The sequence below is a fragment of the Chinchilla lanigera genome, unplaced genomic scaffold, assembly GCF_000276665.1.
Source record: "Chinchilla lanigera isolate Chin_1 unplaced genomic scaffold, ChiLan1.0 scaffold00065, whole genome shotgun sequence".
Taxonomy (NCBI): Eukaryota; Metazoa; Chordata; class Mammalia; order Rodentia; family Chinchillidae; genus Chinchilla; species Chinchilla lanigera.
This window is the reverse complement of record NW_004955466.1, coordinates 3,160,575-3,177,932: the sequence shown is the minus strand read 5'-3', so window position 1 is coordinate 3,177,932 and position 17,358 is coordinate 3,160,575. Positions and strand designations below refer to the sequence as shown.

Here is a 17,358-nt window from a genome sequence, read left to right as displayed (position 1 = left end):
TGTGTTTTGGTGTGTTTTGATGTTTACACCCTCAGTTATTCTTCATGTTGCATTAAGTATAAGTTGAAATGTTCTCCCATAAGAGTTAGCTTTTCATGTTGGGCTGAAAAAGTCTTCATTTCTGTGTAGCAATTCATGTTACTATAACCTATGGCTTTCAATTGTACCTCCCATAATGAAGAGCTGACTTTAAACACTGTGCTATTCTTGTTATGACCTAAGCATAAGGTAAGTGATTTCTCTAACTGTATCTAAAGATTATAATTGTTTCTTAAAATTTCTCAGCTTTTTAAAGGTATTTTCACTTTTGTTCCATACCATTTATTATGTGCTTTTCCCTTCTTTGTTTTCTATTTCATATCTTAGTGGGCAATGTGATCTTCAGCAAAAATTATGTTACACATGTAAACACATCATGAAATGAAAACTTGATGTTTCAAAGCAATCTTAGTAAATGAATAATTATGTTTTCAGTAAGTCTCTTATGTTTTTCATTTCCTCCATTGACTTTAATATATCGTTTGTACATGTTATTTTACTTTGATTCCAATTGAAAGGAAAATTATTTCTCAGTACCATAGAGTCAGTCAGATGTTAATTTTAGTAAAATAACATGACCCAATACGGTAAAGAGGTAGATAATCTGATATCATGTCCTTTACTTAACCTTCCATTTTAATCCCTGACAAGTTTTATATTAGCTCAGAATCTGTTTTTCAGACTTTTTTTCCCCACTGAGTAAAGCCAGGTAACAAAGAAAGAAAAAAAAAGAAGCCATAAAGCTTGAGACAGACCTTTTTTACCTTCTTTATATGTGAGAACACGAGTGAGAACAATTTTATTTTTTCAAGTAAATCCCATTACATTGTGAGTTAGGGAAAAAATGTTTACACTGAAATTTTATAAAATTGAGTAAATATTATAAATATGACCAGTTTCCGAGTACAAAAGAGAGGCTCATTCACTGTATACATAAACAGTAAAGAAAGTTTTTTATCATGAAATTATTTGTTATATTAAATTATTTTCCTCAGTGAAATGTATATATTCAGGATCACTAAAATAGAGAAAATCTCAAAATCATTCATTTTAAAAGTGTTTTCCCTCAAATCTGTTTCAAATAGGCAATGTAACAAAGACAGGAAAACTGGTTATACCATTTTTTGCAATTTGCAAACCTTGATAAATTCTCCTATGCAGGGAATTCAATTGCTCTCACCATGCCATTGTCTCTTCCAAAGCTGTTTGAAATATTGTTCTAAACCAGGGTATCACAAAGCAACACAGATTTCTTTATTCAATTCATATTATGAATGATTTTCTTTTTCATTTTTTAAGCTACCTAGGGAAGGACAGAGAGTGTTTTGCTGTTTGGTTTGCTTTTTGGGTTTTGCTTTGTTTGTTTTTTAACCAGCTAGTTCCTCACGACCATTTCCATTATATACATTACCTAATGTATATAATAGACATTATATAAATCTATTGGAACATTTTATGAGATGATTTAAACTACTCATCTGAACTGCTCTGTTCATTATAAATCTCTTGTTTCTATCCACACACTAGCTCCACTCTAGATTGGAAGGGCTTAAAGATGAACTCTGGAGGAGTAGAGGCTACGACTTAAGAGTAACTATTACTGATCACAGGAGCTGCTTTTCCATTCGCAAACATTGCTTTGCGCTATGGGTTTGGGCTCCTTCCGTTTCACATCTTGTTGAAGACTTCCTTGACTTCCATTTGACTTCTTTGAACTGTTTTTGTCTTTCGACATTTTCCTTTCTTTTCCCGCTCACCCGGATTTCTCTCAGTTTTAGCTTTCTCTTGTGTCCTTTGAATCACTTTTCAGAACATAGTTTCTTTCTTTATCAATTCTGTCTGTTAATGTGTTTCTTTTCTTCCTCAAGACTGTAGTGGTGTAACTTATTTTCATTCCATAGTATGCCAACTTGCTTATTTATTTTGCAGCAAGTTCATTAGTTATTCTTACCTCTTGGTATGAATTTTTAATAAGGAATTGTAGAGCATCCTCCATCTGCACACTGTCCCCTTCTATGAGCTTGTAGTTTTCTTTTTCTGTCACCTAGATTTGTTCCCTGAGCCTCTCCCTTATCCCTATTCTCATGTCTCTCCTCTATTTTTTTCTTTAAGCAATCATTATTTCCCATTTGGCTCAGAATTGTTCTTTAACCAGACTTCTAAGTAAAAGAATCCAAGAATTTTATCTTCCAGATGAGCTTCTTCATTCTAGTGTATTTAAAGCTAGATGAACAATCTGGGCCAAAAGAGAATAACTTTAACATTCGGAATTGTTTTTCCTCTTGTTCTTCTTTTTGGGGTATGTGTATGTGTGGTCCCCCACCCCCTTGTCTGTATGTTTGTGACATTTTTTATTGTTATTTATTTAAACATTAACAATTGTTTTTTTCAGGAAAGGATACCCATAACCACCCTAAGTTACAACATTCTTTTCATAAGTTGTTTCATACAACAGTAGATTGTGTTAAGCTGTAGAAATTAACTTGTGTATATATCTATATATATATCCATCTGGGGCAAGCTGCTGTGGTGTGGGAAGAAGGGGTGTGGAACTTAAATATATTTGCATCTAAAATTAACATTAATGCCGTCCACCATGGCCCTCGAGTACAAGTTTTGTAACCTTTAGAAGAATGATATACTTTGACCTAAATATTTCAATCAGATCATAATGGTCTCTGATTGATAAATTATATACATACCTAACAACTGATAAATAAAAGAGTTCAATTTCATTGATTTCCAACAGAAACATCTTTCATAACCACTATAATTATAATAAATTAACTATAATGTAATCACAAAGGTTATTAGAATTAGTGGAAAATACTTATGAGAATTTCTCTATTTCCTCTTAATAGCATATATATAGTACTAAAAAATGACTACAATGAAATGTTGGGTTCCAAGCTTATTACTTGAATTTTATTATTATTCTAGTCAAAAGATATGCTAAATTCTTTCTGATTAAGGGTGTGTATTTTGGGGGCTGGGGATTTAGCTCAGCGGCACAGCGCCTGCCTGGCAAGCGCGAGGTCGTTAGTTCGATCCCCGGTACCGGGAGAAAAACCAAAAAAGAAAAAGGAAAAAAGAGGGTGTGTATTTATAAGTAAGTATACAGTAACTTGAATTTTTTCCCATTTGTAATCATCTCTCAATATCAATGGATAATTGGTTTCAGTACCCCCATAAATACCATAATCCACAGAGCCTCAAATCCCTTTTGTAAAATGGCAAAGTATTTACATAAAACCTCTATATGTCCTCCTTTATACTTTAAATCATCTCTAGGTTACTTACAATACCTAATACACTATAAATGCTGTATAAATGACTGATGCATTAAAATGAACCGCCCCAAAAAAGTTTATACAATGTAGATGCAGGGTTTTTTTTTTTAATACTTCTGATCCATAGTTTGTCAAATTCATGGATAAATGTGGAGGGCTAGCAGTATTAATTTCAGATGAGACTGGGCACATTCAGGGTGGTATGGCCATAGACAACAGTACTGATTTCAAATACACATGAATAAAAATTTCCTTTGGTTTTATCTCTATCTAATTTATGATACTGTGCCCATCATTTTTTTCAGAACAGTTTCTTTAAGTAAGGAAAGGATGAATTAAAATATATATGAAACAAGTATAGTGCGCTTTTACTAACATGTTATGACATCTGATATTTATAAAACCTCTGCTCCTAGACCTCAGGAGCTTGCCCAGTAATTATGTTTATCTGGCATAAACATGTGTTATGAGCCCTCAATTACTGAGTGTATGCTTTCTCTGCAGGTCCAGTCCAGGTGCAGCAGCAAGGAAAACATTCTCAGAGCCAGTAAGTATTTCGTCATTTTAGGTAGGCTGCTGAACTAAAAACTGTCAGCCGACAGGAAGTAAAGTTAAAATGACATTTTGATGAAGTGAAGAATAATGTGGAAATTTTATATTGAGAATATGAATATTAGGGCTTTTAACCTAAAAATATTCGTGTTAATATATAAAGAAATGTTTCCCTTAATTGTTCTGCAAGCAAAGCTTTCATGCATTCTTTTTTTGTTGTTTTTTTTTGTTTTGTTTTTCTCCGGTACCGGGAACCGAACTCACGACCTTGCGCTTGCCAGGCAGGCGCTTTGCCGCTGAGCTAAATCCCCAGCCCCGCTTGTGTTTTTTTTTTGTTTTTTTTTTTGTTTGTTTGTTTTTCTCCGGTACCGGGAACCGAACTCACGACCTTGCGCTTGCCAGGCAAGCGCTTCATGCATTCTTCATAGGGTAGAAAAGAGCTCCTTTATGACCCAGACCCCTCATAACTGCCAAAAAGTTATATATATGGCTCTATGAAGGTACATCTTAATCATTTTGTGACAATGAATGCTGAAAGATTTTACCTTGAACAGGCAGAGTAAATTTTAGAACATAACTCCCTGAACCAAGGATGAGAATCCTGTGATTTCATCTTTCATAGTGTTAACTTTAAAATCATTTAACTTTATATATTATATATTATATTGCCTATTATTCATTTTCATATTTTATCAAAATAAATTCCAAACTGCTTTTCCTGATCTGTATCCTTAAAATTATATCATATGGAACGCTTTCCCCTAAGAGCTTTATGATCTTAGGAGAGAAGTGCTTTATAAATGCTAATTATTTTATTGTTATTTGTCATTTAATAGCTTAGTGACATGTTCCCATGTTCTTCCTGATCTTTACCAAGAGAATTACAAGTGGGACATACTATAATGGGTCTACTGGAAACCCATACTACTGGGGGTTTTAGTAAATGGGATGATTTCTGTTTCCAGTAGAATGTTAGTACTTTTAACAATCAAAGAGTGAATGGTGAATTTCAAATAAGTAAAATCTATTTTTTTAACATAAATTTTTCCCACTTCTATTTTCTAAATCAGTTAACTTAGTTCAGAACCCTTGGGCAAACAACAATTGTTTGCCCAAGACATATGTATTAGATAAAAAAGAACTTATGTCACATGGCTGAAGCCATAGGTTCAATCCCTAGCACTGCTAAATATATACATATATACATACATACAAACATACTAACAGGCAGGTATACTTTCACAGATTTCTGTATCATTTGACAAATATATGAATCTGAGGTAGGCTCTTCAGTAAGGAGGTATAATATCCTGTAACCCTTTACTGAGACCTAAAATGGAGAAATCTGAGGGTCAAAGGTATGATAATTTCCACTTGTAGTTGTCCTGAAATGATGGTGGGTTACTGATACAGATTATGGTGATTAAGAGCAAAAATGATTTCTTAATGAGGATAGATTCCTTGAATCTTCTTTCACTACTGTCATGGAATGTTGTGTGGCTAGAACCTTCTTTTAGTTATTCTCTTACTGGCTTGTTGGGTAATAATTAATTTGAATGGATATCATGATCATCAAGTTCTGTAGATCTTGTTTTCTTATGGTGAAATAGTTCTATAGATATCCCTTATTGTGACTTCTATCATAGTTTTGTGACTTCTGTAAATTTATGGTCTTTCCCATCAATACCATGTTAATAACTTATACTCATGGCATGGCCTCACTCAGGCCCAGGACTGTGAAATGTTCTTTCTCTAAACTTTTTAACTAAAATCCCCCATTGCTTATTTAGGCTGCTTTTGTCTTCCTATTTTTCTTTTCTTGCTGTGTACTATATTGAGGTCATGTAGAACCTATTAACAGTTCCCCTTTCTCTCTTTCTTTGAACCCGTACCCCATTACTCCAGCCCAATCCCCACATAAATATCCTTTCCCTTGTTTTCCTAGAAAGCTCTTACTTACCCTTTGACTTAGTTCAGGTATGATTCCTCTGAGGTCTCTGCAGGCCCAATGATTAATCCTTCTTTCGTACCCCTACTATTCCTTCTACTTTAATTATCTTTCACTTATATATTACATTAACTATTCTCAAGGAAAACATTTCCAAAATGTAGGCAGCATAAAAAAACCTCAGTAAACTTCTTTTTAATGTATATAAAAATATAACACAGTGTATCTGGATTCCAGAGAAAGAAGAATACTTAGAATTTAATAGAGTTTATCTGAATTGTCCAAGGAAGAGGTAACCTTGGTTACTTTGTCAAAGGAAAAAGTAACTTTCCTTTGATTCTTTAAAAATACCATCAAAATAATCCGCAAAATTTCAGCAAACTCTTAGTCTCAGAGTCTCAGGAAGAAAAGGGTAAAGTCAGGATATATTTGAGATTTTGAAGTTTGATCTAAACACATCTTTTCGTATAACAGTTTGATTAGAATTGAATAAGAATCATGATAATAATCTTTTAGGACTAATGGATATAGTAGGGCAAGGAGTCCATAGAGTCTTCTTACATAAACTGTTATTTAAGAGGTGAGAACTTGTTCTACCATTTCTAGGATTAACACTGAGATTATTTACAACTTTTATCTTCAACAGAAGTTTTCTAGTATACTAATGTTTCAGTTTTTTAAAAGACAGTTGAATGATATTATTAGGCTAATGAAAATAGTGAGCTATATAGTTATAGATGGTTTCAGGTATCAGGGATCCCTAAAGCTTTTGCTGAGAGACCATTAATATCTGGGAATGTGATCATTCCAAACTACTACCCCTACTTGAAGTGTCAAAATAGTATATCAGGTATCCGGAAGAAGTTTTCCAAGCATCAAGTTTTCCAGTTTTGTTATTATTGTTGGATATTCATTTATTGCCTCATTTGATGCGGCAACAGCTATACAGCAGCACTTAGAATTCAGTTATGCTACCCATATATCAAAAGGCTTATCACTTGCGGCTAAGAGCCGCAAGTGTCTAAATCAAGCCAAGATAATGGATATCATCTCCAGTGTAAGAATAAGGGTTAGAATAGTCTGATATAAGAATAGTATTCAGATACTGCTGAATCTTTTTAGCAGTATCAAAGATCCCAAAGAAGGCTAACAGAGATATAAAAACACTCTTACCTTAAAGCAGCATATGAGCAGCATGTTACTCCTTAAGAGGTCAATACTGTATCTAAAGCTACTGAGCCACTGCTTTTCTCATCTCGACGTTTTCGTGTGAGGGGTTCCCTAGGCTAGCTGGCACCGTCTAACTCACCTGCTCTTCCTGCATCAGAGCATGTGGAGCCTTCTCCGCTTCCTAGGGAATTTTGACAGTAAAGGCACAAATCCTTATTGCTTTCGGTGGTATTGCCATCTTAACAACATGAAGTCTTAGCCAGCTTTCATTTACTCCAAGCATGAGGCTCACTCTTACATAACAGGTACTTCTACATTTTCACAGTATAATAGGCCAGAGCACATCAGTATCTGGTAGAGGTTCCACTCCTAATCACGAAGTAGTATGTATATTTATTTCTGGAGAAACTTTTATCACACAAATCTCTCTGGCCTGTCTTACCTCAGAGGTGAACATAGCATACCATTGTTAAACTTGGGACTAGCGTGAACTACTATGCCAACTCCATGCGTTTCTCCCAAGCTCAGGATCTCCACTCAGGATCCAGGGCCATGCAGGCCAGGCTGCCACACAGCCATCAGCAGAGGTCAGGAGCCTGTGCCCATAGTGCGCCTGACTTCCTTACGGGGGCTTCGTGTCATATCAGTCCCCAAGCAGACCCCAATAAAAGGATCTGAGGGTGAAGGTTTAAGAACACGTTAGAGTTTAAGCTGTTTTTGATGCTTTCAAATGACTGTCTTTGAGCTCAAAGATTATTTTTGAGGTCTGGGGATGTCCCTGGGTGATAAAGTACACATTTAACATGTGTAAGGCCTTGGGTTTGATCCCCAGAACCACTCATAAAAGAGGGGCAGGGTCTTTTTTAATTTCATTAACATGTTTTTAATTTGAAGCATAGTGATTATATATATTTGTGAAGTATAGTGAGTGGGACATTTCAGTACACATATACAATGTGTAAGATTAGATCAAGGGTAATTGGCATATATTTCACCTCAGGAGTTTAAAAATTATTCTGTTTGAGCCACTCTGTATTGAAGTTTAGTACTGCGTCTGTTTATTCCATTCTCTTCAGCTCTAGAATTTCTCTTTTTATGATTTCTATCTCCTTATTCTCTAGTTCATTTTATGATTTCTATCTCCTTATTGAACTTCTAGTTATGTGTATTGTTTTTCTGATTTTATGTGTTCTCTTCCAGCTCACTAAACTTCCTTAAAAGAATTGCTTTGAATTCTTTTTCAGGCAATGTATGGATTTCTGTTTTGTGGGGGTTAGTTACTGGACCATACTTGTGTTACTTTAGTAATCTCAAATTTCTTAGAATTTTTTTTTTCTTGCCTTGGACTGATACCTGCACATGTGATGAAATGTGAGCTGGACGGAGTGCAACCATTGTGGCTCCAACGAGGCCAAAGAGGCATAGTCCATCAATTGAAATCAATATCGGCAAAAGTCTCAGTTCTCAACAGCCAAAGCTGTGGGTGTGCACAGCGGTGGTGAAAGATATTGAGGTCTTTAGTGTTAAAGAATACTAGAATCATCCTGATCTCTTTTTCTCCCATGGAAAATATTTTGGCTTTGGGAATCCCTCTTAGCGCTAGATCCAACTTGTGGTAGCAGTAGGACAGATAGCTGAGGCACAGTGTCCATGAGGTGGCCGTGCATCCAGGGTCTGGAATTCAAGTATATGTGAAGAGACCTCAGCTTTGGGGTCTTGATTAATATTAGTTCCAGTGCTTAGGAGGCAGGTATCCCAGGGCAACATTAGGAATGGTGTTTGAGGTCCCAGTGTTTGTAGTGTAGCCATGGAATTGGGGTCTAGAACACAAAGCTAAAGAATAGAAGCTTTTAGGCATGTCCACTTGTACTGTAGAGTGGTTATGTTATCCTAGGCAGTAGCTTCTGAGCCAGTATCTCGAGCATGCGTGGGAATGGGTTATATGAATCCGAGGCAGCACAACAAAGTCTCCTCCCTGAAGGAGCTGCTCCCTCTTCAGGGAGACTAGAATAGTCATCCCTGATTTATAATATGTTTTTAATTTTATATTAATTTTATCTTAGAGATATGTTTACTGGAAGACATTGCTATTTTATTGGAGACCTTTATATATAATAGACTAGTGTTCAATGGAGACATAGGTAAGATAAATATCATTCACTAAAAATTCTTACTAGAACTACTAAAAGAAAAACTTTAGATACATAGTCATTCCTCAGTATATGCAAGGAACTGGTTCCAGGACCCTCCATGGGTCTTCACAATGCTCCAGTCCATTATATAAACTACTATTTGCATGTAAACTTTGAACTTCTTCTTTATACTTTAAATCATCTGTGTATTATAATAATAAAATGCAAATGCTAATAGTTGTTACACTGTACAGAATAAGACAAGATTGCTTGCTTTGGCAGCACATATGCAGAATAAGAACAAGAAAAAGTTTGTGCATGCTCAGTGCAGATCCATCTTTCACAAGTATTTCTGATCTGTGGTTTATTGTACCCTTAGATGCCAAATCTGTGGACATGGAGGACCAACTGTAGTAGTTTAGCTCCATCTCCTAAATTTCTATGACACTTTGCTTTCTGTAATTAATGTGTAAATTTTTCCTAGTCTTATTCTAGTCAACATAATGATATTTAGGTTCCCTCTTCCTGTGATCCTAACACTCCAGACAATGGTTTCAGAAGATGGAATTAATGAAAAGTTATAACATACTGAAATTTTTCTATTAGTGTTTCTACTTACATCCTTCCCTTATTCCAATACTTTAATATCCATATGTAAGTGTCAGATAGTTGATTTTTTCCACATCATTTTAATGTTATTGATATAAAATACCTTAAGAAGCCTCTTGCTGGGCATGATGGCAACGCCTGTAATCCCAGCACTTGGAAGGCTGAGGCAAGAAGATCACTGCAAGTTTAAGTCCAGTCTAGGCTACAAAATGAGTTCAAGGCCAAGCTGAAGTGCATAGTGCATAGTTCAAGGCCAAGCTGAAGTGCAAAAAGACAAAAAAAAAAAAAAAGAGCCTCTTATTCACTCTGCTACCACCAGAGATGATGATTATTATCTATAATGAGAGACCCAGTCCATTAAAATCTCTTTAACATTTAAAACATTACAGGTCACAAAATTTAATTCTTATTGAATAAAGCAATAAAACAATTTTAAATTATCAAGATTTATGACTCAACAGTCTTGTATCCTCAAATTATGATACCCTATCCATATTCAAGCTTATATATAATCAAAGCAAGTGATTACCTTTTTAGCATATTTTGAGATACAGTGAATAATCTGCATATCTCAAACTTCTTTTCTCACTGGCTCATTTTATAAAAGATTGTATCCCAGGGAGTCAAATTACCTATACTCAAGTCCTGGTTTCTCTACTTATTACCTGTATGAACTTTCATTAGTGATCAGTATCTCTGTACTTCAGTTTCTTAATCTGTAAAGTAAGGACAATAAAACACTGTTGTATAAACTAGTGTAAAGCTTGGTATATACTTATCAACAAATGTGAGCTGCTGTCTTAGTTACTTTCTTGTTCCTGGGACAAAATAACCAACAACCAGAAGTTAAAGAAGGAAAGATTTATTTTGGTTCACAGTTTGTAAAGGTTTCAGTCTATAGTTATCTGGCTCCAATGCAGGGTGACATGGCGGAGAACAAACAGTCCATGGCGTGGCAGGCAGGAGGCAGCAAGCAGCAAGCCTCCTTTTCCCTTTTATTCCATCTAAACAAGTCTTTTGGGTAGTGCTGCCCATACCCAGGATGGGCCTTCCTGTTATCTGCGCCCAGAACTGTGCCAAACCATTTAGAAGACTAATTTAGTACCACATATCCCTAATCCTAGTATCACACACCATGATCCAGCCACCTCTAAAAATCCCTGCCTATAAGCACGTGATGCTTTTGAGGGACATCTACATACAAGCAATAACAGCTGCTATTATTGTTATTACTACTAATACTTTTAATATTACTGTTACTGTTATAGTCCCCATTGATGTTTTGTTTTTTGAGACAGGGATCTCGTGTTGCCCAGGCTGGTCTTGAACTCCTGGGCTCAAGCAGTCTTCCCTCCTCAGCCTCGTAGGACCTGCACATGCGTACTAACATCATTATTTAGAATGAAAATATATCTCCAAGAACCATGGAAATCTGTTAACTGGTTGGATAACAAACTTTTAGAATCTATTAATCTTATGTAGATTTGTCAGATAATCTAGCTGCCGCCTTTTAGAACTGTTTTAAGAAAATGATTTCATCTATAACTACTAGGTTATAAGAAGAAAGGAAAGCCTTAAGAACAACAGATTAGGGTTAAATACCTTTTCTTACCTACTGCCTCTTTGAAATACTATCTCCCTTGGCATTTCTTGTTCTCTATGTCCCTTTAACCTGTTTACTTTCTTGATTTTCATCTTTTTAATCATCTATTATAGATCATTCCTTGGATAGTCAAAAATATCTTGTATTCAACATGTGTTGCCCAGGCTGGTCTTGGGCAACATTAGAATTAAATTTCTAATTGCAACTTGGTCTTCTTCCCGAATCTCAAGAAATAACATCACTAGCCACTTAGTCATCCAAACTAAAAGTCTTTACAGTTTTTTATCCCTTCCCCTTATTTCCAAAAAAGCCTAAGTCCAAATTTTTTAGTCAGGCATGTCCATCAGTGTACTAGCCATTTGAAACTTCCAATTTGAAAGTTTCCTCTTTCCTAAAATGTTGTTTTCCCATCTCTTCTGGAACTTAGATTACTTATCCTTTTCCTGTATTTTCTCCAGAAGGCTTTCTGTTACCTCCCAAATATTAGCAAGGTACCCCTTTGTCTTTCTCTAGCACCCAGAGAATAAAGCTAGGTTTACTAGCTTTGTTCCAAGCCTACTTACAAAATAGGGCTTTTATGTCTTCTTTACTATCTCCTTACACTTCACACTAAGCTTTTTACAATACCTCAGCCATCTTGTTCACTGATGGCATTCACAGAATCTAGCCTCATGACTCTAAAGAAATGGGTTGGATAGATGGGTGAGTAAATAATGAAAAGAAGATCTTAGGCAAGCAAGGAATTGCAAAATAAATGAATGAAAAGACAATAGGACCATGAAACAAGAGCAAAAGCAGTGTTTTTTAGAAGTACTATTTTTCTTAGCTATTCCTTCTCTTTAATTCATTGCATGTTTTCCCTTTGGTTCTTATCCTTTCATTTTTCTCATTACTGCATCCCAGGTGCAAGACCTATTACTGTCTCCTTTCTGGAGTATATTTTCAGTTCTGATCTTATATCCTTTAATCTATCTTACATATATAGGTTTATTTTAGTTAATTTCTTTGCATCTTGTTTTTAAGAAACATGAAGTTTTCTCTTTTTATGATCCCAAGAAAAGAGAATTTTGAACTAATTGTTGGAGAAATATGCTTCTAATTTCTGTGTAGATTTTATTTTCAGAAAATATTTTCTTAATTCTTACAACAACGTACTGCCTTATCTTCTTGATTGACATTCAGTAGATCAAGCAATTGCTTATCATCACTTAGACAGTCTTTCTTTTCTAAGTTTAGATAGTTAGTTTTAAGACAGAGTCTCTTTTTGTAATTCAAGCTGGACTTAAACTCACTATGTAACCCAGGCCAGCCTCGAACTTGCAACTATCCTCCTGCCTCAGCCTCCAACTGCTGTGATTACAGGTGTGAATGCGTCATCACACCAAGCATGGCAATCTTTCTTTACATAACTAAGAATAATTAACAGTTGACTGTAAAATATTTTTGAGGGTTAGAAGCACTGACCCTCTCAACTTTCTCATTTATCACCTAAAAAAAATCAACTTGAATCAGTTTGAATATTTCTCTACATATTTTATTTACTAACGGAGGGCTTTTTACTACTATTTACTACTTCTGGGGTCTCCACTGCACCTTTGGCTTCCCACTCACAGCTTCACACACTGCCCTTTCAGGGGCACACTGCCTGGCCGCCCAAGCCTTCTTCTGAATTCTGGGTGGAAGCCTTCCTGACCTAACCATTATATTCTGCATGCACCTAAAGCCGGCACCACATGGATAATGCCAACTTCTGCTCTCAGATGGAGCAGTAGCCAGGCTTTATTCTTGCTTGGTTGTAGGGATCCAGTGCCTATGAATGAAATCCCAAGGAACAATTTCCCTAGGTCACCACCGTTCTGGAATATGGTATTCTGGATCTCTCTTCTCAGGGCAGAGTCTTTCACTTTTGGAGTTTTGAGGCTGCAAAGGGTAGAGTCATGCTGCTTCTTGTGATGCCCTCAGCTGTCTTCTCTATTCTCGTGTTCCTTCTCAGCAATCCAGATCTCCTCTGCTCTATCTTTGCAGTCCACAGCTTTCCTGGAGCTTCCTTTCTGGCTAAACATAGAGCAGTTTAAATCATTCTGCTGGGCTCTTTGCTCTTGATTCTCAACATAAATCTGACTAAAAGCCCCTAACGATAGCAATAGAACCCCCTTAACATTAGACTGCCTTGAAATTTCTTCCCTAGATTAATTAGTCTACCACCCTTAAAGTCAGTCTCAGGAAAGTCTCTGGACATGAGCAAAATGCAGAAAAACTTTTTGTCAAGGCATAGCACACACTGGAGTCCAGCAGCCAATGCAGTCCTTCTTCCCAGCAAAAACCTCCTGAGCCAGAACTTTACTGGCAGAATTTCTATCAGCCTTTTGATCTTCTGAGCTCTGATCAGAATCTCCCATCAAGTATAGTCAAAGGCATTCCAGCTCTACTTTTTTAGCGGGCATCTCTGAACCTTTCCAAACTATTCCCACAAGCCAGTCACAAAGGCTTCTGAACGACATGGTCAGGTATACTCATAGCAATGACCCCACTTCTCTCATACCAAATTCTGTCTTTTACTTTTGTTGTTGCTGAGACAAACTATCCAATACCCACAGTTAAAGGAGAAAATATTTATTTAGATCAGTTTGTAGAGGTTTCAGTCCATAATCAAATGGCTCCAAGGTAGGGTGGCATCCGAGAGCAGAACAATTCATGGTGGGCAGAAGGTAGCAAAGCAACAATGGACAACCATAGCACTTTCTATTCCTTATATCTTATTCAAGCTACTTAGGTGGGTAGTACTCACATCCTTAATCCTGGCACCCTTCGTCCTGGCATTGCACCATGAATCAATCCCAGTGTCACATACTCTAGACCCAGCCACCTCTGAAAAAAATGCCACCAATGACCACATGAGATTTTGGGGAAACATCTAGACAGAAGCCATAATACTGACTTTGGATACTTAAGGGTAAAGGAAACTAAAGAACTTGCTGCAACTTCAGAAAGCATGCAATACTGCAGGCAAGCACTAGAGAGCAATAATTACAAGCCTCTGACAAAGAAACTCGCAAACCTGTGAAGTCACATCCCTCAGAAAAAGGTTCCAGCCCACCCACTCCCAGATCTCTCACTAAGCTAATCGATGAGGGTCGTTCCATATGCAAAACAAAGGAGATGTGGCTGCTTTCTTGAATGCATAAAATTCAGCAAAAAGTCAGAAGGTACCTCAACAACTATGGAAAGATGACCCAAACAAATGCATGAAATAAATGTCCAAAATCACTTTTTTAAAAATCAGTGATCTAAAAGAGGATACCAACAACTAAATACAATAGGAAAACAAAGCATGAACACAATTAGAATATCAGTAAAGACATTAAAACTATGAAAAAACAGGAATTATAGAACTTGAGGGATGCAATAACTGAATTAAAAACTTTACTGAAGGGTTCAACAACAGACTTGATGAAGCAGAAGAAAGAATCTGTTCACTTAAAGACAGGTCATTTAAGACTATGGAGACAGAAGAGCAAAAAGGAAAAAAAGAAAAACCAAAGGCACTTATGGGATGCCATCAGGCTGGTCAATATTTAATTCTGAAGAAGAGAATGAGACACAACTTATTTGTGCAAATAATGACCCAAAACATCCCAAATCTATGGAAAGAATTGTATATCCAAACACATGAAATCCAAAAGACTACAACTAGAATGACTCCAAAGAGGCCCACACCGTGTGTGTTATAATCAAAATAGCCAAGGATAAAGAGAAAACCTTGAAAGGATCAAAAGAAAATGACATCACATACAAGGAAACTTTCATAAAAATAACATTATGTCAGCAGTCCTTTAAAGGCCAGACAAGAGATGGATATTTTTAAAGAACTGGAATTTTAAAATTCTCTTGACTAAGAACACTAAGTCCAATAAAACTGTTCTTCAAAGATGATGAAGGAAATAAAGACTTTCTCAGACAAACAAAGGCTGAGGGAATGTAGCACCACTAGATTAGGCTTACAGGAAATCATAAATGGAGTCCTGCAGCTTGAAATGTCACAAGACAAAAACATGAAAGTATATGGAAATACAAAACTCATTGGTACAGGTAAATATATATAGTAATTGTTGTGGTTTAGATGGAGAATGTCCTCCCAGAGCCTAATGCACTCAGAAGCAAGCCTTATGGAAGTTGATTGGATCATAGCACGGTACTTATCAGTAGGTTAATCCAAGGATGAGTTCAGAGCTCAGTGTGGTATTGGGAAGTGGGATCTGGTCAGAAGAGCAGGTCACGGGGGCATGATCTGGAAGAGTATATCTCCCTCTTGGGTACCTCCCTTCTCTCCCTGCTCCCTGGCAGCTTTTCCTCTACAGTGCCCACTGCCATGCCATTTTCTGCCTTGGAGCCAGCTGACCATGGACTGTAACCGTAGGCCAAAATCAACCTTTTCTCCTATAAGTTGTGGGTGTTGGGTATTGTGTCTCAGTGATAAGAAAGTGACTTCAGACATGAGTTGTTCCTATCAAAATGCATAATGAGTGGTCAGGCTTTATTTGGAATATTTACATGTTAAATCCCATTGATATTAAAATATACAATTAGATTTTTTTTTTTTTTTGCTGCAGTAGACCCTTAATCCAAGCATTCTCCAAACAAAACAAGACAAAAAGGAAATTTTCACCAAAATTATAAGCTATTCGATAGATCCCTGATAGAGTTTGTGGTTATGGAAAGGGGATGTGGGATGGAGGAACAGCGGGAAATAGGGAGAGGAAGAGGAAGTACAAATGATTTAAGATAGGATCTGTGTATCACTATATGTGGTATGTATATTACTATACTAATTCCCCAAGATGTAATTATTATGTATCACAAATACATACCAATAAAAATGCTATTATATCTCTAAAGGTAGAGTCTGAAAAGTACTTCTTAAAGTCCATTTAGAGCATCACATCTGTAGTGCATTGGGAAATGAATCAATATAAGTTCAAAGTCATCTTTGCAATTAAAGGTATTATATCAGCTGATAGAAGTTACATTTGCTTTTGCCAGGCATAGTCACCGTACATGGTGTTGTTTCTCATATTCCTAGGTATAGGCTCACAGGCTTCAACTTCAAGTGCCTACCCTAAATATTAACATCAATAACCCTAAATATTAACATCAATAACTAATAAGAAAGCAAATTTTAGCTAATTTTGTGCAAGATATAAACAATGTTAAATGTGATCTGAAGGTATATATGTGGTAGATGTTAATTTCTATAGTTGAGAAAGGAAAATACTAACAAGTGATCATAGAGAATGAGGCAGTCTCTCCCAATATAACAAATGAGTCAGTATCAATGGTGAAAACAGAAATTTAGCTCCTAAGATATTTTGTACATATATCTATATATATCTATATATATTTTGTACATATATCTACATATATCCCCTTTCCATAACCACAAACTCTATCAGGGATCTATCGAATAGCTTATATATATAGATATATGTACATATGTCTATATAGATAGACACTATGTTACTCTTTGTTCTGTATTCATTTGATGCTGGATATAATCCAGGTCTTTTATAGTTCTAAAAAGTAGCAGTAATTGTACAACTAACACTGATAGGAGTGGTACAGTTTTTTTAAAAAGTATAAGGCAAAGTATGATCATAATTGTTGAGAGAAAAATAAATCAATAGTTATATAATAGTAACAAGAGTGACTTTTCTACTTTTCTGTATTTCTCAGATTCAGCAGTGACCCTGTATCACATAAAAATTGATTGAATGCTTTCTGATTTGAAATAATTATTTTCCGAGCCAACATCTTCCAGAGTCATAGTTCAAATACTGGGGAATCTATGGAAATTTCTTAACAAGCATCTAGCTTAATGATGTTTTCAACCATGAAAACTTCTACTACTCTAAAGTTTAGACTGTTCAGAGTGACATGGTAGACCTTTCACAATCTCACCTTTCTCTTCAACTTCACCTCCCTTTGCTTTTAAGCGTGACATTCAAGCTTTAGCAAAAA

At 36.0% G+C, this 17,358-nt stretch overlaps 1 protein-coding gene across 10 annotated transcripts in view; it reads left to right on the top strand.

Annotated features, from left to right (window-relative positions):
• The window catches only part of Gphn (gephyrin), a 508,902-nt gene that overhangs the window by 348,443 nt on the left and 143,101 nt on the right, over positions 1 to 17,358 (top strand). For all 10 annotated transcript variants that reach the window (XM_005399100.2, XM_005399099.2, XM_005399098.2 and 7 more), the window contains one exon: positions 3,834 to 3,876. In XM_005399100.2, the coding sequence (XP_005399157.1) occupies positions 3,834 to 3,876 (43 nt within the window). The remainder of the gene's footprint in view (positions 1 to 3,833; positions 3,877 to 17,358) is intronic.